Source organism: Artemia franciscana, chromosome 8, assembly GCF_032884065.1.
Source record: "Artemia franciscana chromosome 8, ASM3288406v1, whole genome shotgun sequence".
NCBI lineage: Eukaryota > Metazoa > Arthropoda > Branchiopoda > Anostraca > Artemiidae > Artemia > Artemia franciscana.
The window spans coordinates 41,950,762-41,976,942 of record NC_088870.1 but is presented as its reverse complement, the minus strand read 5'-3'; the positions used below and the strand labels follow the sequence as shown (position 1 = coordinate 41,976,942).

Here is a 26,181-nt window from a genome sequence, read left to right as displayed (position 1 = left end):
GAGTTTCTTGTAATTACGAAGAAATTTGGTTATCTCGAAGCATGTTTTTACCTTAGTTTGTTTTCTTTGACAAATCTTATACTTTTTGATTAAAATAAACGCGGAATTTACTGATGAAACGTTTGAAGCAAAGTCCAGTTTCTTATCTTTTTCTTATTTTCGAAAATCATTTTCAAAATCATGTTCATTTTTTATTTTAGACGTTAGCATATAAGATTGTTTTACAATTTTTGACTGTCCATAAATTGAATTAGTCCAAAGAGTAAGCTTGATCTCAGAGAATAATCTCGGCGATTTATGACTAAAATCTGCTAAACTCCATGCCGAATTTATTTTCATTTCTTATTTAACTTAATCTTTCTTGGCATTAGGTACTTAAAAATAAAAAGAATCACATGTTGAAGCTTATTGTTGTAAAAGTGAGTTATAACAAAAACTGGTGAATCATAAGAAATTACAATAAAAACCGGGAAGTTCATGATAAATCAGGAGGTTGGGTACTGGTTATGTGTCTGATTGCAGGGGTTATCGTTAGTCGAATTCGGGTAATTTGCAAGCTTTTAGTTTCGTCATGTAAGCTTAAGCCGCATCTGCTTTTTAACTTGGAAATAATAAAGATTCAGTCCGGCAGGTTGGACTGAACCGGCCATAAACGGGTCAATGGTCCGGTCATATATTTGACTGGACCGTATAATCTTGTTTCTAATGGAGGAAAATATTGCGATTTTGTCTTCTTATTTGAATTATGTCAGCTCAGTTTTGTCCTAAATAATACCTGTACCAGTCTCCCTAAAATCCCTGTTACCATTGCTAAAATTTGTTCGATACAATATATAGAGTAAAAACGCTGAGAAAAAAGGGCTATCCTAAATGCCAAAAAGCTAAATACCTAATTGGCAATGAAAATGAATTCCATTTGTTTGAATTGGTACAATCGATAGTTTACACAATCGTATACATTTCAAAAAGCAATTCATTCTTAATGAAAAAGACATTTTTTTTTTTAGTAGTGGGTGCCATCTTTGAAAATCGAAACATGAAAAAAAAAAGAAAAAAAATCAGCAGAAGTAAGCTAAAAACAAATGGTACCAAACATTTTATGAAAATATAGCTTTCCTTTGAGAGTGTAGTTGTCTTTGATTGTAACAATTAACGGACCGCTAGCGCTGAATTATTTATGGACGAGAAGCACTGCCAAATTTACCTAATTCGTTTTGCTTATTTTATTTTCACGCTTGAGCATGGCAGCACTGATAAAAAATATGGTAGGCTACTGCCCTAAAAACTTCATAATTTTGAAGAAACCAGAAAAGATATCTTAAAAAATTGTGGTTTTCTGGTATTAATAAACTTAAGATAGGTTCATTGGGGACAAAAATTGTATTTATATTGACGTCTCCAGTAGCTTAAGATAAAGGTACTGATTTTCTATTTATGAAAATATAACAGTTCAAAATAGGGATGAAACCTTTTAATTGACAGTGAAACAAATATAAAAATTTTTAACTGGAAATTTCTGCTGATGATGGACACTGTGTACGTGTTCGAAATATCCAGTTAAAAATTTTATATTTGTTTCACTGTCAATTAAAAGGTTTCATCCCTATTTTGAACTATTATATTTTCGTCATGGAAAGGCAGTGTGGTCTTCGAAGTTATCTTTTCTATTTATTTTTTAGGAACAGCAAGTGTAGCGAAATCATTTAGTGAAAACTTTGACAAACTCGTCAATAAATCAATGTCCAACGCCTTTCTTGATGTGTTCCCAATAGACGCACCTGGACTTGGACCATATGTTGATTGGTTTGCATTTTCTGTGACTATAGTGCTATCAGGTGAGATTAATCTTTGCCCACAAAAGTGTATCAGAACTGCTTGGCGTTGAATGGTAGAATTGTGGCAAAGCCAGGGGGCTGTGGGGCTCCAACTCTCCCTACAGATATGTGGAAGATTGTGAAGTCACCCCGTAAAATTTTGAGGTTTTATTGTATTAATTAAAAATTAATAGTATCCGTAATCCGTAATTGAACCAACTACCCCTGAAGTATGTAGAACTCTTGCCGGAATTGAGTCCATGCAGCGTCTGGGTTCGACAATTTTCGAATAATTGAAATCTAGAGTCGAATCTAAAGAAAGATCAACGATAGTTGTCGGATCGAATCCGAAAATTATCTGGTCCATCCTCCTTCCTTTTTTTTGTAAAAATGTTACCTCACTCATCTTCACGTAAGGAATGTATATGTATAAGGAAGTGAGCGACATTGTAGACAGGGTATGGGCATAGCCAATAGTTGGTATGTCTTGGGGCTCTGAGAACACCACTGAAATGTAAAAACAGTTTTATAAGATTGCATTTTTTTTACATTGTTATGAAATACCTAGATAAAGATCTCATCGTTCTTTTTCATAGAAAGAATGGAAAATAAAAGGAGCTGCTTATCGTAATTTACGGAGTGTATTTAAGAAAACTAAATTTAAATTTACCACTCAATTAGAAAAAAATGTTCCTACCATTCTTTCACAGTTTACTTGTAAAAAGAGAACATAAGTTTGCTTTTAGTTCATACTTAGAGATGTCGAATTTTTGCTCATGTAATTCAACAGCAATACAAGAAGCAATAGTAATACCTTTGGTTGAAAAATTTCCTCTTAAAACTACTTTGATATGGAGTCATTTTGATTTCTCAGATAACTTGTTTTGCACGAGCCATTCAATCAAGTTGTTTAGCACATAGTCAAAAGGAGACAAAAAATATAGGGAAAATATGGTTACTAATGGTTTGAACCTTGAAGAAAGTATTTTCGGTCATTAACTAGTGCACAACTATAACTAGCGAAAGTTGTTTTCCGACACATAAGGACTTTTTTTGCGAGCTGGAAAGCAAAATCATTCGCGCCTTGCGGAAAGCCGCCAGATTGTTATTCACGATAAGGCAAGAATCGGCTAGGCTTGGGAAGTGAATCCAGCCCGCTAGTGGAAATTTGTTTCTGGCTAGTTGTTTTTGGCGCCAAATTCAAATTTTTATGATCATGACTTTTAATAAAACTTCCAATTTCGACTTTTTGCGTCACGTTATTATCAGCTGCTACAAGAAATGGAAAGCATTGATGAAAACCTTGCAAGATAATGCTTGAGATCCATTATTGAACCTGGCTTATTGACATAAAGCGTGGTCAATTTTTAAATAACTTGCCTTTCTACTCGTTATCTCGATTAGCCGGTATAATTATCGCAAGCCTATCTGATAAGCCAGCTTCGTTTTCCATTGGTTTTTGGTGACTGGCACTTTTTAGCCACTAAGACACAGCTTGTCGCGATAAATGGCCTATAGTTGAATATAAAATAAGATACTTATTACAATACATTGATCCTCACAAAGACCTACATGGCTTTTAAAGAAGAATGCTTAATGGTTTCTTCGAAGTTCCCTCCAGAACATATTCTGAGGGGTACATATACTGTGGTATCTAGAACTATTTCCTCCGCTATCAATATTAGTCTTGTGTAAGAGCACAGGATTTTATAGAATTTTGTTAAAGTGCTATGTGTCTTAACTTACCATAGTTAAATCAAATCTCTCTGGAGTTGCTGTCTAGTGTGTTTACTGCATTTTACTGTCTAGTAAATTTTACTTCGTAGCAATTTTAATTTTACTATGTAATTTTAATTTTACTTTGTCTAGTGTGTGTATTGTATTTTACCGTGTATTTTAGTGCGTTTTACCGCAAAACCCGTTATACAGTGAGTACTACACGCAACGGAAAATATAATAAATAAAAGACATAGGCCTACAAACAAAACTTAAAACGAAAGAGGAAAACAAAAAGCAGAAAGTAAAACATCTGATATTACAAATAAATAGAAATAGCACTGAAATGATCAATATAGCAAGTCCATATCTGCATTATACACAAACCCAACTATACAAGACGCATTAGCAGAGGGCGCTAGGGTTGACTCAGTGTCTTATCTATTACGTTTTTCATTTGATCTATCTATATATTTTTTTTATCTTTGTATATATACTATTATATTGATGTAACTTCATTATTAAATGAAGTCACAGCGTCTTCAAGGTCAACAACTCTAAGTCTTTTTCCTTACTTTGAACAAGTCTGGTTTTCTTTTTTCTTGAGCTTTGTTTTCATCTTAGTGCTTGTCATATGTAGCCTGGCTTAGTTTGACGCTACTTAATATTTCTAATGATATTTCTACCGACTGGTATTTCTAATGATAAATGAATTATAAAATGGGAAATAAGGGATATAGGAAAAACAGGTGTTTTTAGATTTAGCAATAAAAACAGATATGGCAATTCTACATATGGTTTCAATTTATAATATTATTTTCGAAAATGGACCAATTGATGAAACAATTAACGCCCGAAGGTAGACGAACAACAATAATTTAGAACCCAAGTTTTTCCCACGACTGAATAATTCAGTTGATTTTTTTATTTATTTTTATATTTTATTTTGATTTAGTTTATTCAAGTTTATTGTGGGTTCTAAAATAAGTATATTTGGATTCTGTATTTGTATTTTTTTTAATCTGTATTTGTTTTATTTTATATTTTCTTTGGTTTTCTTGTGATTTTTGCTCTACAGGAAAACTTTCTTCTAAAACTAGACTTTTCAGACGATACATTTTGCCATTTTAGACCTAAAAAAATAGAAACATAGAGAGCATCGTTTTCAGAGAAAAGCCTTTTCGGACACCTTAAAGAAGCCGATAATCTAATTATTAATGCCTGATTCTTAGGAGGTCTGCAATTTGATATCAGGTTTTTCATTGAAGTGCAAAAGGTCACCGTCTTTGTTGAATTTTAACGCACGCAGGGGGAAGCTTTGAAGATAATTTTTTTTCCGTGTTTTTGCGGCATCCGGTCTCTAAAATTAATAATTTAAATTAATTTGTATTATTAATTAAAAGTGCGCAGTGCTACATGAGAAAATACGGTGTAAAAGCTTGGAATGGAGCCAAGTACTAAAAAATACGTGATAATTTTGTAAATAGAGTTTTTCGTCTTATTTTTGGTACGAATTGTGCCTAGCATCCAGTTTTTCGGCTAAGGATTTAAATAGAAAATAATATGTTTCAATACCTTTGATCTAAGATGAGCAAGTCAATGTACAAATAAGAATATGAATCAAGTCAAAGTATTTTGAGCTTTGTAATTCAAGGTCAAGTAATTGGGATAAAAGAATATAAAGCAATATAACCGCTATATAAAACGACAAATAAATGCTGTGTTAAGGAATTATTATAAAAATCGAGATTTTGATAAAAATCTGATGGATATCAAATTATGATATCCATCTCGTCAAAATGAGATTTTTTGAAGTATTTCTCTCTAGTTAGCATTCTTCCTATTGTAATATCTATTGTAATATATGTAATATCTTTAAACTCTATCTGTAATATCTTTAAACTCTATCTATATTAGATACAATATCTGTAATATCTGTAAACTCTAGTTAGCATTCTTCCTATTGTAATATCTTGTAATATCCTATATGTAATATCTGTGCATTGTAATATCTAGTCTGTAAATGCGAGGGGTTCAAAGAACGAAGCTTTGAATATATTAGAGTGGAAGAGGAGCTTCCGTAACTGTGTTGATCTCACTTGGCTTGGTGCTGAAGTGAATTGTTTTCAATAGTAGTCAATACATCTTAAATAATTGGACATTCAATTAACTCTCAACATTGAAGGATCAATGATCTCCAAGTACATTTTTTATTATATGTATTTTTGGAGACATGCTTTTTAGAATAGAAAATATCACAAATTAGACACTCACTTTTTTGCATTAACAGTACGGCTGTCACGTGAGACTTGTTCTTCGTCTGAAATATAAGGTTTATCTTAAGCAAATATGAGTATCTTGTTCTGATTAGTATCTTGGCTAGGCTTGACTATCTGATTAGCACCTGTCATAAAGAAGAATTTATAGGAAATTGGAATTGCCATGGGAGGGGGTGTTGGTGGTAAAGAGTGAAGCTTTCCGTACGTTGGCGTAAAGGAGTGTGCGCTGCAGAGTTAGCCTCGAGGGCTTGGTGCTGCGGAGAGCTTACAGTGGTAGTAGTAAGTTGTCTTATTAGGGAGGAATAATGTGACGGTGACAACCAGACGAAGGATTTTAGTCCTAAGCCCATGGTGTTTCTCTATGTCTTATTATCACGGAAGTCAAAAAAGTTATTTTAAAACCAAGAATGATTTTTAAGTTTTTTTTTTGTTCTCAATTTTAGATGTCTTTTCGTCGGTGAAACATATGTTCCAAGAATTTGATTTGTGCCTGATTTTTAAAAATCAATTTATGAGTTGGATAAATTTTTTCGGTGGTGAAGGGGGTGGTGGGTGGGTTTCGAACTCTGGAAACGCCTCCAGGGCTTATCAACAGCTCATTGATATTGGTAGTATTTCCACTTTCATTATCTATTAAACTATTTATAAATTTACGGGATTTGGGTTTAATACATTATTGTTTATTAACCTTGAGTAACAGTTTCTCCTTTGATGTAAATTTTTCGAGAGTTCGTTCAGCATAACCTTTAGGCAGACCGGGTGAGTACGAATAAATTTTCACTGTGAATTATGAAAAATTCAAAGTTGTTTGCAAAAACCGTTGGATAGCTTACACGAATATGCGGAAGCTTCCTTAGTGAGCAAAGCACATGCTAGTGATCAATATCTTGAGTTTTCAGATCCTCTTCCCTCCCCCCCAGCATGTATGCGTAAGGTACTGCTTACATCAAATGGACAAATATGCTGTATTTTCTAGGGTTTTACGGTTTTCCCATCCGAGCTCTTTTTTAAACTTTTTCGCTTTAATTTTAGGACTGTTGGCGTTTGGTATGAAGGGATCCTCACTTTTCACAAATGTTTTCACTGTCGTTAACTTGGCTAACGTTTTACTTGTCATTATTGCTGGATTATTCTTTGGTAAGACTATTTTCTATGGTTGACAATTTTTTCGTGCATTCAATCTGCAATAGAGTGGATACTCAATGGCCCTACCTAATTGCAATAGCTATAGCTAAACAATAACCCATAAATTAATTCAGAATAAAGAGATGGACTGCATACTAAAAACTACTGAAATAGAGTGTGCTTTAGTAAGGTACGGTTTCTAGGTGACTGCGCCATCGCCATTGAAAAAGATTAGCTATAAAATTTAACTATAATTATATTTTTAAACAATTGGTGATTTTGTTTAAAATTGTCAAAAACTTTGATGAGTACTGCGAAATCAGTTTTTGTTCATAAGTTATCCAATAAATTTATATATAAAAAGTGTGGGAAAGGGTTCAATTTTGCTAGAAATTTTACATTTGTAAACCTTGGTTTTATTATTTCATAGACAGTATTCAGATTAATTTTTAGTGAAGTGTTATAAATTACTAAAGCTCAACCGTAAAAATGTTAGCTATATTTGGTATCTTAGCGTAAACGGTTATCTTGTAAAGAGCAACTCCCATTTCTCATCCGACAAATAGTGCTAAGGCTCCACAAATAGAATAAAAACCAAAATAAATGGAAAATATTTAGAAAAAAACAATATTAAAATTCTAGCCAAGGGCTTTTTACTATTTTAGTAATTAGCCGATTTGGGGGGGGGGATGAAGCTTTAGGAACAAATTCAGAGCCTAAACTTTACATTTGAAAGGTATCTTCAAGGCCCTATCTCTACTCCTCCACTATCTCTAAGATTTAGAAAATTACATGGCAAACTTGTCTTAACTTTTGAGAAACATTTTTCTTTAATTAAGGTTTCAACCTACTTTTTATTAGTTTACGGTTCCAGTTTACCATTATGGTGATTTGAGTAGGACTTTCTGTTTATATTTTTAAAACAGTTCGTAGTAACGAGCTGTAAGTAAGGAGCTACATGACTCAATAGCCAAAACTCTAAAAACGGGATTTTCTTATAACAATATATATAAAAAAATCACTTTACTATGTGGATTCCGAATATATAAGGTTTATTAGGCTTAGTTTACTCATAATGGGCTACGAGCCTAAGAAAATTAGCCTGATATTTCAAAAAGGAGAGAAAACCTCCTAAAAGTCAAGGAATCTTAATGTAAATCACTCCATCAGATTCAGCGTATCCGAGAACCCTACTGTAGAGGTTTCAAGCTCCTATCTTCAAAAAGGTGGAATTTTGTATTTTTTGTGAGAAGAAAGATCACGGATGCATCTTTGTTTTTTATTTTAATTTTTTTCTTGGAATAATCGTATCGAACCAATGGTCCTAGAACATCTGGAGAGGGCTCATTTGAACGAAAATGGAAAGTTCTAGAGTAAAATTTTGAGTAACCGAAAAGATTGGAGGGCAACTAGCCCGCCTCCCATGTCCCATTTTTCCCAAACTCGTTTGTCCCAATTTTTAAGAACGACTCATGAAAGACAAGGGTCGTTTAGTTTGCTTAAAAGTGCTAAATATTTTATCGTGAAGAGCAGGGTATTGAGGAGGGGGCAATCCCTTCTTATACGGAATAATATCTTTTCGTTTTGAGTTTTTATGTTGGTCTTTACTTTCTCTTTGGAAAAACTTTTTTATTATTTAGTTTTGAATCTAAGATACACTTTTCCAAATTATTTAAAAACTTACAAATCAGAATTTAGCAAAGGTATGACACCCAATAGACTTGCCTTGAGTGTCATTCGTGTTCAAGATCTATTTCTGAAAATTTCACTTTTATTACACTCAGTTTCTCCGAGTTCAACAAAGGTATATGACCTCGGGGGGGGGGGGCTATTATGCTTCAAAATATATTCTTAGGGCATATAGTTTAGGATCTGGGTCCATTCCTGGAAGTTTCATCAACCCAACTCTACTACTTTTTAAGATAGCAAAAAGCCCATCATATAGAAACATAAAAATAATTTATGCAAGGAAATGTCCAAAACTAGAAACAAGTTTGTCCAAAACTGTCATTCGAAAAACGAAACTATCACTTGAATAATATGTTTAAAAAAACAGCCTTTGTATTCTTAAATCTCTTTTTTTTAGTCTGGTGTTCATAGTAGCTATAATGATATACATATTGTTTATAATGAATCTCATAAAATGTAGGTGTTTTAATTAGTTACTTGAACTATATTAATTAGTATGCAAAGACACACCATTTCCTGTTTGATTTGCAAATTGTGATTCAATGCCTTCTAGTCCACACTATGGTACATAAAAAATAATAAACAACCAATAAATAAAATCCCTATACCCAAAAAAGCCATAATACCCCAAAAAAATCTATAATACCCAAAAAAGCCCTTTTTTGTGCTACATAACTTGTGAAGCCTTTAGAGCCTCCGTGCCCTTGTAGGGATCAGTTTCGTATATTTGTTTTTTTTTCATCAGAGTATATTTTATTTTATATAACAGGCTCATAAAAAATGTGATCTTAATAATGAAAATATGAAATATTCCGTTTCGCCACTAGTTGCCATCTATTATAATGTGCTTTGATGCTAAAGAATTTGGATTATTTCAACAAAAAAGACAATAAAAATACAGACGCAACATATTAAAGGCTCAGGAAACCCAAGCTAAGGAGCCTATGGCTGCACGAAAATACCCATGTAAAAATTAACAAGGACAATATTATATATAAATGAACTACATATAATAACTATAAAGGATTAATAGATAATTTTCATGGATTAAACCGCCCACGGGGTGGTTCCAAAGAAAGATGTTAATTTAAGTATTCGTTCCTAGGCATTTCATCCTTCAAGAAATTAGGACAAGCTATGTGTGTCACGTGTTTGCCTTGAGAAGAAGAAAATCTGTTTTGGAAGAAAATCATTGACAGCACATCAAATTTTTCCTGTAAAAGTATCAATTATTCTTTGTTGAAACTTAGGTTTTTGGCAAAGCTTAAACTTGTTCGAGGGGCCTTCTCATGTAAAATTTCATATCACCTTTCATGCCATGAAAGTTACAACTAAACACCCTAAGCTGTTCCTAAGATAGCTCATACGCCTTTTTGAACGTCTATGCATATAGTGTTTTTCAATTGACTTCAAATTTCCTCTCAACATTTTCTGAAATTTTCACCTTGATACCCTTAGCCTCAGCAGTAGTCGCAGTAGAAACAGTATTTGTAGTAGTAGTTGCGTGCGCTCATTGCCTTTTGGTCAATTAATCATCACCGTCATCGTTCCCTGAGGCTATGCTAAGCATGCATCTTGATGAACATAGATAAATGTTTAGCACTAAACACAGCTGTTTTGCAAGTAGTTTTTCATAGGCGTTATATCCTTTAACCAATTAGAGCGAGCTAAATGTTCGCGTTTTTGCCTTAAAATGCGGTAGGTATAGATGGGAAAAGCGAGTGGTTGCATTTATAGAGAAAATCTGTCTAACACCGCCAAGGCCGTATCCAGGGGAAGGGTTAGGGGGTTTGAACCCCCCCCCCCCCCGAAATGTTTTTCCGACTTGTATAAACGTACAAAAATACATTTAAACAATTTTTATTCTTTTTTTGTAAAACCCACCAAAAAAAACCTCCGAACAAAAATCCTGTATATGACCCTCGACACCGCATTAAATCCTTTCTCTGAAGGTATTAGCTATCTTTGGCGAAACTAAATCCTTAGTAGCCCTCTTCTGTAGGGTTGCCAAAGATTTTTGGGAGTCTTAGCATAAAACGAGTTGCTATGTTTAGCAATGTTACGAGTAGCCAGCGTTGGCTTGTTTTATGCGGAACTCGTATAGAAAGATGATCGAACTGAATAGGAGAAATATTTCATAAGAAAAAAACTCAAGATTTCTAACAAGAGGATTATATCCAAAGTCGAAGGATCTTAACCAAAGAAGTGAAATTGGTTGACTTGCCCGATGATTTCCTTTTTTTATAAAAAAATTCTTTCAAAATATAGCAACACGTTCACAGCAGAGCTTGGGACCCCGAATTTTTTTTGCCGCCCTTCATTCTTATTAGAACTTGCATAGTTTGAATCAGTGTTTTCATGTCTGCAGTTAGTGTCAAACTTTTTTCACCCAATATTTTCGCTACTTGTCAATTTTGGATTTGGCTTAATGTGTGCCGAGGCTAATGCTTGACTAGGTGTCCCATACATCTATGAGGTGTCACTACCAAGACTACGGTGATAATGAGAGAAAGATTTCCATGACTTGTTTTCTCACAGTTCTTTAGTTTGTTATATTTATTGAGTTTTGTTGTTCTAGAGCTACGATTTAAGTAAGCTGGGTAATTTAGACACTAATTTTTAGTTAGATAACAAAGTTAATTGCTTTATGTCTGAGTTTAATTAGGCCTTGTAAATTGAGTAACCGCTTTTGTTGATTGGAAGCTTTGATTAAAGCAGTACGATTTTGAGAGAAGATCCTAATGCATTTCAACTGAGGACATTAGCAAGAGGATCAAGATTAAACTACTCTTGAAAGTAAGATAAAAACAAGATGGATTTGTTTGTTTTTTGAATCTGAAATTTGAGTAAACTAGAATGATGCATGGCGATTTGACAGACAAGAAAAAATGAAGAATGAAAGCAAATGAAAAAAGGAATAAAAAAACAACTAAATCAAGCGAGGATGATTTTCAGCCAGTGAATAAAGAGGATAAAGCGGGTATTTCGTGAAAGCAACAGCCAAGCCGTGTCTCTGATAGTTTCACCTGAAAAATTCCCACCCGACAATTCCCCCTCGAAAATTTTTCCCATGTAAAATAATGGTCATATTTTTTTGATCATTTCACAAAATGTGAAATGACCACCTTGAAAGAAAAAATTCACAAAATGTGAGTTTTTTCTTTAAAGGTGAAACTATACCAGTGAATAATGAATTTGTTTATCTTGGGGTAAAGTTTACTAGTAATGGGAAATTCAGTGGGCATCTGAATCTAGCGAATGCAAGGGGGAGGTATATTAGCGGTGAAATAGCGAGGAGTAGTCTTAGACGGGTGAGAGATATTAGAGTACATTATGGAGCAGAGATCTGGGGCTGTCGGAAAGGTCCAAAACTGGAGGTGGTTATGATGAGATATTATAAGAGGATGTTAGGACTATGGGATTCGTTTAGTAATTTGGTAATCCAGGGGGATTTAGGGCTAGTATCGCTGCGATCTATGGGGCTAGTGACCATGGTGAGATATTGGGTTAGGATACTGGGTATGCAGAGATTTACGGTAGCAAAGGCAGCATACTTAGAGGCGTTGAGACAGAATAGTAAAACAGGGTGGCCGGCGGAGATTAAGGATATCTTAGATAAGTGTGGATTAGGGAAATGGTGGAATGAAGGAAAGGGGATTACGGTATGGAGGAAATAGTAATAAGGGAGGTACAAGAGAGGTTGAAGAACCAAGAAATACAGATATGGTGGGCAAGTCTGGATCGTTCAGGGTCGTTGAAATTGTATAGACAGATAAAGGGTAGTTGGGGGGAGGAGGTATTTTGGAAGGTTGGGTTAAGTAGAGAGGATTTGAAGGCTTATGTGGATTGGAGGGGAAATGGATTTTTGATTGGGGAGAAAAGAAAGTATCAAGGGAGAAAAGGGGAGAAGGTAGAATCTATTGCTTGTCCTATGTGTGGATCTCAGGATGAAAGTTTATTACATTTTTTGTGCGAATGTGTCGAATTGAATGATTGGAGGCGAGAGATGTATGGTAAAGAAAAATTGAATGAGATATGGATCCTAGATAGAATGAAAGAGACAAATTTCCTGAGTATTAAAAGGATAGCAAGTTTTGTAAGGATTGCAGCGGCACATCGGGAGCGTTTTCTTTAAATAGTATTAATTTAATGTAGTTAATTTGTTGTTTGTTTGTTGTTATGTAATTTTCCTATGGCCCACGGGCTTTTTCTGGAATAAATTATTATTTTATTATTTTAAATTTAAACGTGTTTGAAAAGGCTTATATCTTACCCTTCAGGCGTTGCTGGATAAATAATATCCAGAAAATGTGAATGATGTGAGATTTGAACGGGAGGAATTGTTCAGTATTTAAGTTCAGAGGTCTCTAATTTCATTCAACACAGAAAGTATTAAGAGGACCTTGGGGATGCGGAATTTCATACCTAAAACCTTCACAAGAGCGTACTCAATAGCGTATTCCTTCTTAAAGTTTCTTGGCGATCGGATAAACAGTATAGCAATGCATTCGTGAAAGAAAAATAAATAATCTCTAGAAGCAACCTTCATAAACGGTTCTTTTTTCGTTCATAGTATGGGTATTATTAATTGTAGGACTGAAGGCGGCTTAGTGGGGGCCTTTGCTAAAATGTCTGAAATGTTTTCATAATTTTGACTGATAATTCTCCTCGTGTGTTGATTTATTGTTGTTTTTCCGTGCGTCATGTGTAGTCAGTGTGGTCTCAGAACCAATTCATGATGATACGACTTAGATTTAGATTATTTTGACAAATGGGGATTTCAATTACTGTGGATGAAAAAATGATGATGAAACTGATCGTTTAAAAAACATGAATATTTTATTTCAAAATCGGTTGCGAAATTTAGGTATTTCAGTCCTATTTTCATTCGAATTCATAACCGCTTCTTAAAATAACTTAGATTTACTTTTATAATTTGTTTTTATTATTTGTAATTTTTATAATCGAACCTCGACTTCTAGTTAAATAAAATGATACATGACGATTCGATTGTTTGATTTAGAACTATTTAGAAAAATATAGATTTAAACTTTCTTTGGATTAACAAGGGAGGTTGGCAGGTAGGTAGATAGATTTTTATTTAAAACCTTTATATCACACACATATCAATTAGTCGCGAGAAGGTCGTACTGGCCTGTATATATATACATAAGGGAAGATGAAAGCTGATAGAACAATAATGAAAATTTGGTTTCCAAATAAGTAAGAATTTTATGGTTTCAAACTTGGACTTTCTTCAATACCTCAAGGTTTTGTTTCCCTGGAAAAATGAGCAAAATAATTTATAGTTTATATTTTAGATTACTTCGAAAATAAAATCGACTTATTTTTCTAACCTAGACGTCAAGTTTCATAGAGTAATGCATGATGATTCGATTTTTTGGTTTTGTAAAATAGTGCTTTTGTATTTTCTTTACATGAAAAAGAAATGATCAAAGCTTGTAAATAGATTAAAATTTGATTTTCAAAATAACACCGAATTTTGCATATTTTTTTTTGAATAGTTTGAGCTTTGTTGCCTTGAAAAAATTAGCTTTTTAGTATTGTTTACTTTTAGTTTCTACTTAAATTACTTTTGAAAGTAGATAGACAAGAGAGATCAGCTTTCTAATCTGGAATTTAAATTAACGAAGTTAATGCGTGATGATTCGATTGTTTGGTTTAGATTATTTTGAAAATAGGACATTGTATTTTCTTTGTATGGAGAAGAGATTATGAAAGCTGAGAGAAAATATATATGAATATTTGATTTCCAAGTTAGTAACGAATTTTTGCGATTTCAATCATGCACTTCTTTGAACAATTCGAATTCTTTATCTCCTTGAAAAAAAATACAAACAAAAAAACAGAATAATGGTGAGTATTGTTGATCTTCACTTTCTATTTAAGCTACTTTTAGAAGTAAGATAGAAATGAAAGACTTATTTTTCTAATCTGGAATTTAGATTAACTGAATTAATGCATGATGTCTTGATTGTTTGATTGGGATTATTTTGAGAAACTGAGATTTGATTTTTTTTTTCTGTATTGAAAAGAGGATACGAATAATATAATATAATGTATATTGTATAATATGATATATATAATGTAATATAAAAGAGGAGACGAATAATAATATAATAAAATGTTTTATTTTCAGATACATAGAGAGAATTTGATAAAGATTTATGAGTGAACTAATGTTGATCATTAATACACATTCATTAAAGCAAATTAAATGGCTTTTGGTACATGACAAATATTTTACAGGAAAATAAAAGAAATAGGGGGGGGGGCATTTATATGAGAAAAGTTTATGCAAGACCCGGCATAAAAAAGCCCTGATAACAAAGCCTCTGTTATTAGTTATTCTTGCATGACAAGGAATAAGACATTATGAAATTAAAAAATTAAAAATATCAATTAGTTTAGGGCTCTAACGGCATGTTGAAATCAGATTTAAAGAATAATGAAACTTTTCTTTGTTCGTGGTGGTGGATTCACGGGCAGATGCATCGAGCATATTCACTTCTCCTTAAATTCCAACTTTTTGCGATTTTTCCATAATTGCAACACAACTCTCTATGAATTTGCCTTTTTTTCAAATTTGCCACCCCATCCCGAAATGAGCTAGTGCCAACTAGCGTGCCCAATTCAAGCTGTGTCTGTGTTATCAAAAAAATATAATGCTATGATCGTCCCAGGCGGCCTTTTGCCGTTCTTTTTTACCCAGGAAGGTAGATCTCGATTTTACTTTTGAACATTCAAGTTTTATTTTTTAGTGGATGGAAGTAACTGGCAAATTTCGTTTAATGAAACAGACTATAATGAAACCTTTACCGAAGAGGATGTTGGTGTTGGTGGCTTTGCACCATTTGGTTTGGCTGGGATTATGGATGGTGCAGCCACATGTTTCTTTGCTTTTGTCGGTTTTGACAGTATAGCAGCGACAAGTAAGTAAATTAAATCTGATCATTTATTTTTATAATAAATGATCTATATATTTTATTTTATGTATTTTTATTTTTATATTATTTTTTAATTTGTTATATATATGTATATATATATATATAACAAATTAAAAAATAAATGATTTGGTTGTTCTTATCTCGGACACGGCCGCCACAGTTTTCAAGGTCTGTGAAAAAAATTCTAAATATTCTTTGGAATTGGGCCACTACAATCCACATATGATTGATGGAAGTAGAACTACCTAATCATTTGCGAGCAGGAAATTATGCTTCACATTGCCTAGTCTCACCCGCAAAAAAAATGGCAGTGAGTTTCTTTAAATGTCTATATAGAGCATTCTTGGACCTTTTTCATTTCTGTGAACCTTTTCATTTGTATGGACCATTTGTTTGGATATTTCATTTGTTGACCTTTTTCATCTGTGGACTTTTGTCATATCTGAGGCGACTATCCGAAATTACCAAACAAACCCCTCTCAAATTGCGGCCCTAGTGGGTTCATCGTCCACTTCTTCTCAAGATGCTATAAAGTAGCTTCGTCTGAATTCATTATGAATAAGATAAAATAATCATAACATGGACTAGGGACTGAAATACCTACAGTCCATCTTTCATTATCACATTCTTCCTCCCTACCAAGGAAACTTGGCTTCTAAATACCATATTAGATAAATACCACGAAATCCGGCATACAGAATTTTGGGAATAACTCAAACTCTGCACAGCTGGGACATATCGCTTAAAATATCATTTGTTCGGTCTTCTTCAAAATTCTTGCATTTTTGCTAAATGTATTGGTTAGCTTCGTTTTTTTATTCCTTTGAAAACTCAATGAGACTATTTAATTTCAACTTCAACGAAAAGATGCAGCTTTATATCCGAGATGAACTTACTAGAAAATAATGAATGGAACTTTGACAAATGAATTCAAAGTTTTAGAAACCGTCCATGAAAGGAGTAAAAAAATTAAAAGATTAGATTTGTAATTATAAAAGTTTCAGAAGGATTTCGCGAGGAAGCGGGAACAGAATGCTGGTTCTGATAGGTCGTGATAAATCTACTTAGGGTGAACCCATGAATAATTTCTTATTTTTTTCTTTTTTTTGCGGTAGTCAACAATCGATAAAAAAAAGAATCGCAGACGTTGTAAACAGGTAAGACCTACCAAAATGATGAAAAAAAAGGAAAAATAATTAAGGAGGTGTTCTCGTAAGACAATATATTTTAATGCACTTTAATATTTCTGCGCATTAGAGCACAGAGGGGTTAACTGTCATTTAATAAACTGCGCTTGGACTGGAAAATATTGCCCCCTTCATCTTCTTTCTTTGAGGCCTACCTCAAAGAAATTTAAATTCAAAACCATATTCTCTTTTCTTGAAGCTGGTAATGTTCATTCTAGCCAGGTTCAACTATTCGTATAAATTATCAAGAGAAGCTTGAAAATAAACTAGGCTTTCGAAGCTATAAATTATTAGTTGAATTCTCTCTGGCTCCTAATGATGCAGTTCCTGTTTAAGAACTTTTTTCTATAAGATGCGTTTTCTCTATAGGGTTTATGACTTTTGATGTGTTTTCTCGTAAAATTAAGTAAACCTATTTAACTAGGCTACTCATACCCCCCTCCCCCTATTTCAGGCGAATTTAACTCACTGTCTCAGGCGAATTTTAATCACTGTCAACGAAAAAAAAACAGCAAAATTTTATTAAATTTATTTATCTGATTAAGTTTATTTAAAGCAAAAAAATTAAAGGAAACAAGTTAAGAGTAAAAAAAGATGAAAGGAAAAAGTTACATCCTAGAAAATTTACTAGAAAATAATAAAAAAGGAACTTCGTAGAATTAATTCAAAGTTTAAGAAGCCATCCATGAAAGGATTAAAAAAAAAAATCGTTATCTAATTCATTTTGTTTTTATTAAAAAAATTAAAGGTAAAAACAAGTCAAAAGTAAAAGCAAGATAAAAAAACACGGAAAGTTACGGCTTTATATCCTAGAAGAGCTCACTAGAAAATAATGAAAAAGAAACTTTATTGACTTTAAAAAATTATTTCAAAGTTAGTTTTAGAAATCATTCATGAAAGAGTCATAAAATCAAAAGAAAAGATTTGTAATTATAAAAGTTTTAGAAGGAATTCGCGAGGAAGCGGGAACAGAATGCTGGTCCAGACTCAGAAAAGTAATAAAATTGCAAAAGAAAAGTGAGACAAATCTTTTTTCCACGAGCAGCAATGGGTAAAAATGGTTTTGAGCAGGGAATTCCTTACGTAAGACAGCTAGGGGCTATACTTTTCTTTTTTTGTAGAGAAAATTCTATCTTTTTACTTAAAACTGGTCCCATGAAAACCAATCTTTGTCTCATGGTAGGACTTGAAATCTGAACCTATAACACCTACAACGATACAACGGTCAACGGGCTACAACGGTCTTTTCTGTTATTGGCTACTGTTTGACTTCGTTGCTCAGGAGATCACATGGAACATCCTTGTAAGCTATTTGGGAAACCGTTTGTTTAGCTACCTTGTTTGAAATGGACTTGTTGCAGGGGACTTGTTGGTCATGTATCAATCCTGTGACACGATATTCCACGTTTAGACTACAAGTGGGCAAGCCTATTAGGCTTGGGTTTCACTTGTTTGCCTGTGAGTTCAAGCAAATTCAGTCCCAGATTTTGCATACAAGTTGAGAGGACATTGTCCGTCAAGTGTCAACTCAAAATCAATCAGATTTTTCATCCCTTAGTTCTATGACTGTCTACCTTAGTTCTGCCCTAGGAATGACGTATGGACGGATGATAGATAGACTTATCTGTCAAAAAATGAAATGACCTTATTTTTATACAATCCTAAAAAGGGCGCCTCTCACTCACTCGGACTAATCGTCTTGGCTTTTTTCTTGGCTATCTGTCTGGTTTTTTTTTGCATAGGTCATCTAGAATATTCTATAACAGATAGTATACCTGGTACAGGGAACTGTTCCTGAAAAAAAAATAGACTGAAAACTATTGTTCTGTTGTTACATTGAAAGCTATCGATATTGAACTGTCGTTAATGTGTTAGCTGTTCTAGTTTCAAACTTTTCCAATGCCATGTCTTCACACGCAATTAGATATATTAACGTCATTCTCTCGGTAGCATTAGAATTTAGAGCACTGTCTTCATGTGTCAGTGGACATAGAGACTCTTGTTTTGTCGATAGGTCTCAAGTGAGGGAGAGATGAAAGGTCGAGAGGCAGGCTTTTTGTCGACCAACCATTGTTTATATTTCAAGCACTTACCAGAATCCTTGACGGTTGGTCGAGAACATGATAATTATGATCAGCAATCTAAGGTTTCCCGGGTGGTAGTTGCTACATTTCATTTTATATGCAATAACTGCTAAGCAACAGTTGAAAACGCACCAAGATTTAAAAGGCTGGTGTTTCCAGTCGGCTGAGGTAGTTAAAAAACTAGGGTAAAAATCGAGTTTTATAATTTTATCATTTTTAACCTTGCCGCTAAAGTGTAACCAAGATATTGAGAATAGTTAATAAAAAAACGGGCGGTAACAGTTTTTAAATCGTTCAGTTTTATATTAATGATTTATGATTTTATGTTTTATATTAATATATAAACGCAAATTTTATGTTCAAATATGCATAGCCTCTAATTACGGCATGGTTGCTTCGATTTTTCGCTTGTTTTCAACAAAAGGATGATAGTATAGCAGCGCTTGGAACTGTAACTAAGCACTGAAAGATTTTACACTCGATCCGTGCTTTAACTAATATATACTGTATTTTGCTGTGAAAACATGTTTAGTATGATTATATGTTCCCTTAACTAGTACGTTATTGAGAATAAATTACTATGAGGTTGTTTTCAAACTATCTTTGCTTTAATTAAAAAAATTACGATCCTGCACACCCCCTTTTTTATTAGAGGAAGAAGAGGAATATGTGAGAAAAGGAGGAAAACTCACAAATTGATATAAAAGACTGGCCACTACGACATATGTCTTTCTACAAATGTTTTAAGATTAATTTGAGCTCACTATGTAGAATTTCCTTCAATCTAGCCAGAAAAATAGGGATAATGGTTGGCTATGCCTAAGGGGACGACTAATCTTATGTGTGTATTCATACCTTGAACTTCTGGTTCACTCTGCAGACGGTCTGACCAGTTTTTGATCCAGTCATGACACTTAACAATGTCCTTTGCCTTCGTAGTATGGTCGACTACTTCAATCTGGATCTGAGAAGCAATTTGATTCTAATATTGACTTCTTTTTTAGCACTTAGACATCTCTACAAACCGTCCTCTAACTTCGTAACGATTGAAACAATAAAAACGGAAGAAAAGAATAAAGGAACGTTTACCATTGTCCTGTCATTATAGGTAGTGAAAAAATAAACAAGTAATAAGCCATTTATATACTATGCTAAAAGTCACACGCAAATAAATTGCCTGGTTTTGGCAACAAATTCAAACAACTCATCAAGTGCCACTATTTAATTGAATTTAGCAGTAATTTGTGCGATGAAATAATGCGTTTTTGTTATGCATTTATTTCTCAAAATGAATTCGTACCGTTTTGTTTTACGGTTTTGTCTTAATCTGATGATAATGCCTTTTCTCTGAATTGTTCATGTCAAAACTGTTTGAAAAAAAGTTAGGTTTCTTATTTTACTTTAAATGTGCATCCTTCTATTCAAGCAACTGTGAGTATTTACTATCTTGTGATGAAGATCTATGATCATATCACAGCAAAAAAAATAAAAAGAAAAAAGAAATATTACGCTAAACCTACAAAACAGGGTAGTCTATATATACAGCTTAGCCGTCTAAAGGTTGAACTACGCATATCCAATTTTCCTGATCTCTAGAAATTGGGACTCCAAATTTTGCGGTAATCCCGAATGCTTCTGTTAAACGATGTTTTACCTTCTTATGATATCGAGTTCCTTTGCTAAATTTCAAGATAGGGTTTCGGACTTCTTCCACAGCTGGTTTCCATTTTGAGTGTAGCTATTGAACAGCTTTTGTTGAATGAATCAGCCAGCCCGCATTGTAATTATGCTGGCGAAAAGAGAGGTAAAGGTAAACTTTTCAGAGAGGTCGAATTAAGCTCATAACATAAAAAGGCACAGGTATAAGGCTTGCTCCTACTAACCAACATTTTTTTTTATCTCCCCTCCTTTTTTGATTGAAGTGCTTGTGAAAAGAGTATAGGAATCCCCATCCCCCTCCCCACAGAGTTTCAATTTCTGAATAAGCAAAACTAGGACATTTACTGTTACTCTGGAACATGATCTGATGGCGCGAACTCAGGAGCCCTCTACAGAGGTGGATTGTGCTCGTACCCGGTAAAGGCTCAATTTGAAAAGTAAGCTCTCATTTTTCGCCAAATTTTGTCGAAAGCCGACAATTATTCTGATAGACATACTGATTATAGAAATTTAGACCCCCTCGCTATTTCCCTATTTCACTCCTCGCTAATTGTAGGGTCAACTCTCGACTTTGAGAAAGCCTGATTGGAACAATGACTCTCTATTCTCGCCATGTTTATTTATATCGGGAAACCTATCCAATAGTAAGGATGACAAGAATGGAGGAATATTTCGAACTTCAATCTTTTAACCCTCTGCTTCTCTTTCACTCTGACTATCTCTCTCTTTCTATTCATTCTGAACTTATGATACCTTCGAAACTGAACTAACTGATTATTTGTTTTTAGGTGAAGAGGCCAAAAACCCTAAGAGAGACATACCATTGGCTATAATGACCACTTTAGTTGTTGTCTTTTTCGCCTATTTTGGTGTTTCCACCGTGTTGACTTTGATGGTACCCTACTATCTTCAGGTTTGTTTTACTTTTCTTATATTTTGTTTTATATTTTATTTTTGTTTATTTTGTTTTGTATTATTTTTTATATTTTTATTTTTTGTTTTTCCTTTGCCTTTTATCCATGAATATAAAGACAAAAGAGTGCACAGATAAGATTTAAATTCTTATTCCTTTTTCGCGCTTTTTTCTTTTTCCCCTTTTTTTCGGGCGATTAAATGTTGCTGTAGGAACCAAAACGCTTTTTGATTTATGGTGAAATATTAATCGATCTGTCATAACCTATAATAAGCAAAAATAATTGAATGAGCATATAAATTGAACACATAAAAGTTTATATCCAATTAATTAATAATTAGTTAACATGTCTAATGTTTAGCAATCAATTGCAGAGGCCCCTTTTTAAACTGGTCAGACAAATAAAGATCTCTGAAATAGGTCTTTTTTCTTTTGGGTATTCTCATTTTGACATGATTCTTTAACTTTATTAGGCATAACCTCAAGTTGATTCTTTAACTTTTTTGGGTACTACCTTAAGGCCTCTTTAGGTTAAAGCTAGATTTTGTGTCACAAAGTGAGCAAAACAAAGGGTCTTTATGAAACAGACACATTTTTAACAAGGAATAAACCAAACTTAATGGACCTTACAGAAGGTGTCAATCTTAATATAAAAAAATACAGCAACTCAGCGATCCTCAGCTAATACCTACTATCTGCCTTTTTCAAGCTTTCGAGAAAGTTTATAAATATCTCTTTTTTTATTTATGGTATGGTAGTTTTCTGCAGGGCGTACTAACTGTGTTTTGTAATTCATGCATGTCCATACTAGGTTTTGGCTCTAGAAAATCCATGAAATCTGTGTTTACACTTTTAAGTACTATCTCGGGTACTTGTATGATAAACACCCTATCGCCCAAGTTGTTCTTTCATCGACGCATTTTTCGTTAGTTTCTTTCAGCTTAGCGTGAGACAAAGAAAAGTGACAGAATAGATGAAAAAAAATATAATTTGGGCTATATTTTTGCACATTAGGGGTGGGGGGGGGGGGTAAAGTATTTGGACAGTGTGAAGTTAGAAAACAGTTCTTACTACATAATACGCAGAATAATTGTACCTAACACACTAGGCATGCTGACCCGCTATACTTTACGCCTCCCCCCTAATTTGCAAATATATAGCCCAAATTTATTTCTAAAGTATTATGTTTGTATCTTATTTCGGTATATTTCATTAGGATTGAGCGTCAGAGAAACATATTAGAACAATATTCTCAGAAAGTAAAGCAGATAGAAAAATTCTGACTTCGCCATTTGACTAATTATAGCGAAATTAGAAGAGGACTGTCCTTAACTCAAAATCAAAGTTCTGTGTTTGCACTAGATTTTTGCAGAGAATAGCCGAACTGATGTGGTGTTATGCCCTCCCTCCCAACACTTAACAAAGGTCATTTTCGTCTACAGAGTGTCATTTTCGAACTACTGAAAACTAAGTATGCATTGAAAAGGTCGTCATTTCTTTTTTCTATTATATAATTAAAGAAGAAATCAGGTTCTGCTGTTAAAGCTAGTTAAAGCTGCTAAAGCAAAATGTCTGCTATTAAAGCTAATGAAACCTATTTTGAGGGAATATGCTCGTTGTCTGTATAAGACTTGGCCAAACCTACAAATATTTTATTGATATGCTCACCATGTAATGTAACTTCTCTTTTAAATAATTTTCATTTTAAGAATCGACACTTATTGATCAGCGTCACTATCAGTGATTCTGCTGAAGCATGGATGCCAATTTGAAAGGCGTTTCCATGCAATCTTGTTCATCACCTTTGTTGATTAGCCCTTTTGTTCTTTTGACTCTTTTGTGCCCCTTTGATAATTTGAAAAACGAAAGTTTTTCAACGAAAAGTAGGGAATGACATTAAAACTTAAAACGAACACTAATCAATCATATAAGAAGGTTTCTTCTTTCTATTAAAAGAGTTGCCTTTGTTGGAGCTATAAGGGAGCTAAAAGTGGTAGCAGCAGTAGTAGGTGGGCCAAATGTTTACAGCAGAGTTAAATTTTTTGAGTGTTTTCTGTAAAGTTAACTTTTCTCAAATTTCTCACTCCAAAAAAAAATCTAGTGACATTGATTTTTACTGTTTAATATATTATCATTTGGGATCATTTTTGTGCTTGCTCGTATCACAAAACACAACTAAGGTCAACCAAGGCCAGCACAACTGTGTTCACTCCTCCCCACTCCACTCTTAAGAACCTTATTATTCAACCCCTTCCATTAAGTTCCTAGTTATCTCTATTTTTGAACCTTGCATTTATAAGGTGTGCTATTGTGCTTCTGTTTTGCAGGACCCGAATACTCCTTTGGTTTCGGCTTTCTTTGACGTCGGCCAGGAAGAGCTGGGAATCACTGTTAGTATTGGTTCACTTTTTGGCATATCAGCTAGTTTGCTTGGTGCCATGATACCCTTGCCTAGGATCATCTATGCAATGTCAAGAGATGGTCTTGTATTCCGAATTTTAGGCCGCATTCATCGACAAACACAAACGCCGGTACTGGCAACCCTGCTTCTTGGATTGTTTGCTGGTAAGATATAGAGCAGTAGGATATTATCTAAGATATTTTTTATTTCTATTGCGGGTTTTTTTTTCTTGGAAAGCTGAAATTGGTAGATAAACTTTTACGAACCTCAAAGCTTTGGTCTGTTTTTGGGTAAGATTGGGCTCGTGGATAAGCTGGTTTCTTTTTTTAGAAATCGATTCAGTTAGTTAATGACAATGGATTTTGAAATAATTTTGAAATATTTCAAAATAAGATAATTTTGAAATAATTTTGAAATTTTCAAAATAATTTTGAAATAATAATTTTCCTGGAAATAATTTTGATTGTTGCTGTCGCTTTTTATACATTTCCCTATGGAAACTTGTATGAAACGAAAAATTGTGGAGTTTTGTGAATCATTTTTTTAATGGGTTTAGGGTGTCATTATGTAGACATTAGATTCAACGCCATTTTTAATAAGGTTGTTTTTGCGCCAATTTCAGTAAGTTGTCAGTTATCCGTTATCTACTAAAAACATTAAGAAGTACTATAAAAGCTGGAAACTATGAACACTGTAACTAGTATAAACGTTGTAAACTACTATAAACGTCATTTACTATATGACTGTACTATATATGTTATCTACCATGAACGTAATATGACTGGTTGTCAGTTATCTACTATGAACAGACTTTTAATTTTTGACTTCTATGTAACATGGCTTAGTATTGAAGTGGGTAAATGTATAGACTACCGAACTAAGTGACAAAAGTTTAATCATTAGTTCCTGGCCGTGATTTTGCAAAGATAGCGAATCCTTATATGCACAGTTGAGCTAACGATTTCATTGGTTGATTTGCTTTTTATTTTGTCCTTAAAGTACCAAAGAAAGCTTTTAGTAGTCTTAAGAGTTCTGCCCACACGCAGGATTTCATTTTAAAAGGAAAGGAGAAATCGAAATAAACTTCAAAACTGGGCAAATTATACAAAAGGTATAGGGACTTATGTGAAAAATTGTAGATATCTATATTACTTATACAATATTGACCAATTTCCCCCCCTTCTACGTATGGGTAGTTTTAAAAGTTTATTTTTTCTATAGAAGATAACTAAATGCGTTGACATAATGCAGCATTCAAACACATTGAAGGGGCTAGAACGTTAAAAATATATTTGGCCTTGGATTTAATACTAATATGATTTTCCACAGAATCAAATTAAAAAAAATATGTCTAAATAATGCTCAAGTTTATGTCTATAGTTTTTTGCTGCACTTCGCTTGAATTAATTCATTATATTGAATTAAAAACTGATAAATCATTCATTTGTTGGTTTAAAGAATTCATGTAAATTCATGTAAAGAATTCATCTCTCCTTCTACCTTTTCAAGGTACAGATGAAACTTAAAGTAAGATTCTTAAAGCCAGGCTATCTTTTCTTAGTGAATAAACTTCATTTATTGGAACAATGAAAGCCCCTGAACCTTGAATTTTTCTGAAGTGATCAAAAATAAAAAAAAAGAAGAAATTCACGTTATTTGTTCGTATTATTTTCTTTTTTTTCGAAAAAATTACGACTTGTTTAATATTCTGCATACGATGTGATAAAATATAACATAAAAATTACTAAAAAATGCTCCTGAATATCACGCTACGCAGTCGGGTTGGAATAGGGATTTACGTACGTGGGTATAAACAATCGGAAAATATACGTAGAGGCGAAACCCCTTTAAACTCCAATTTGGTGGTTCCTTTTTAACCTCCCTGCCGAGGAATACTGAAACTAAGACTTGGAGCTCAATACTCTTAAATTACAGCAAATCTTATAATATCTAAACCCCCCCCCCCTGGCCCGAAATCAGGGTATTGGTGCACAGTAATACAAACAATGCACGGTTTGTACTGTCTTAGAATCTGATATGATATTGAAGGAAAAAGTAACTTTTAATTTGGACCTAGAGCATGATCACAAAAAAATAGTGGAACAATGAAATTCGGTGAGCTTTGAATTTTTCTGAAATGATCAAAAATTGAAAAAAAAAACGAAATTCACATTATTGATCGTCTTCTTGTCTTTTTTTTCGAAAAAAATTACGACTTATTTAATATTCTGCATGCGATTTGATAAAATATAACACAATAAAATAAACGATATAATATAATAAAATTTAACAAAAATAAACCATAGATTGTTCTCTTAAGAAGGCGGCTTTTAATTCAATTATATT

The 26,181-nt window shown here is 33.5% G+C and overlaps 1 protein-coding gene across 2 annotated transcripts in view; it reads left to right on the top strand.

Annotated features, from left to right (window-relative positions):
• The window catches only part of LOC136030444 (cationic amino acid transporter 3-like), an 89,502-nt gene that overhangs the window by 22,930 nt on the left and 40,391 nt on the right, over window positions 1-26,181 (top strand). For both annotated transcript variants that reach the window (XM_065709426.1, XM_065709427.1), the window contains exons 4-8: window positions 1,680-1,835; window positions 6,842-6,946; window positions 15,406-15,576; window positions 21,310-21,434; window positions 23,762-23,999. In XM_065709426.1, the coding sequence (XP_065565498.1) occupies window positions 1,680-1,835; window positions 6,842-6,946; window positions 15,406-15,576; window positions 21,310-21,434; window positions 23,762-23,999 (795 nt within the window). The remainder of the gene's footprint in view (window positions 1-1,679; window positions 1,836-6,841; window positions 6,947-15,405; window positions 15,577-21,309; window positions 21,435-23,761; window positions 24,000-26,181) is intronic.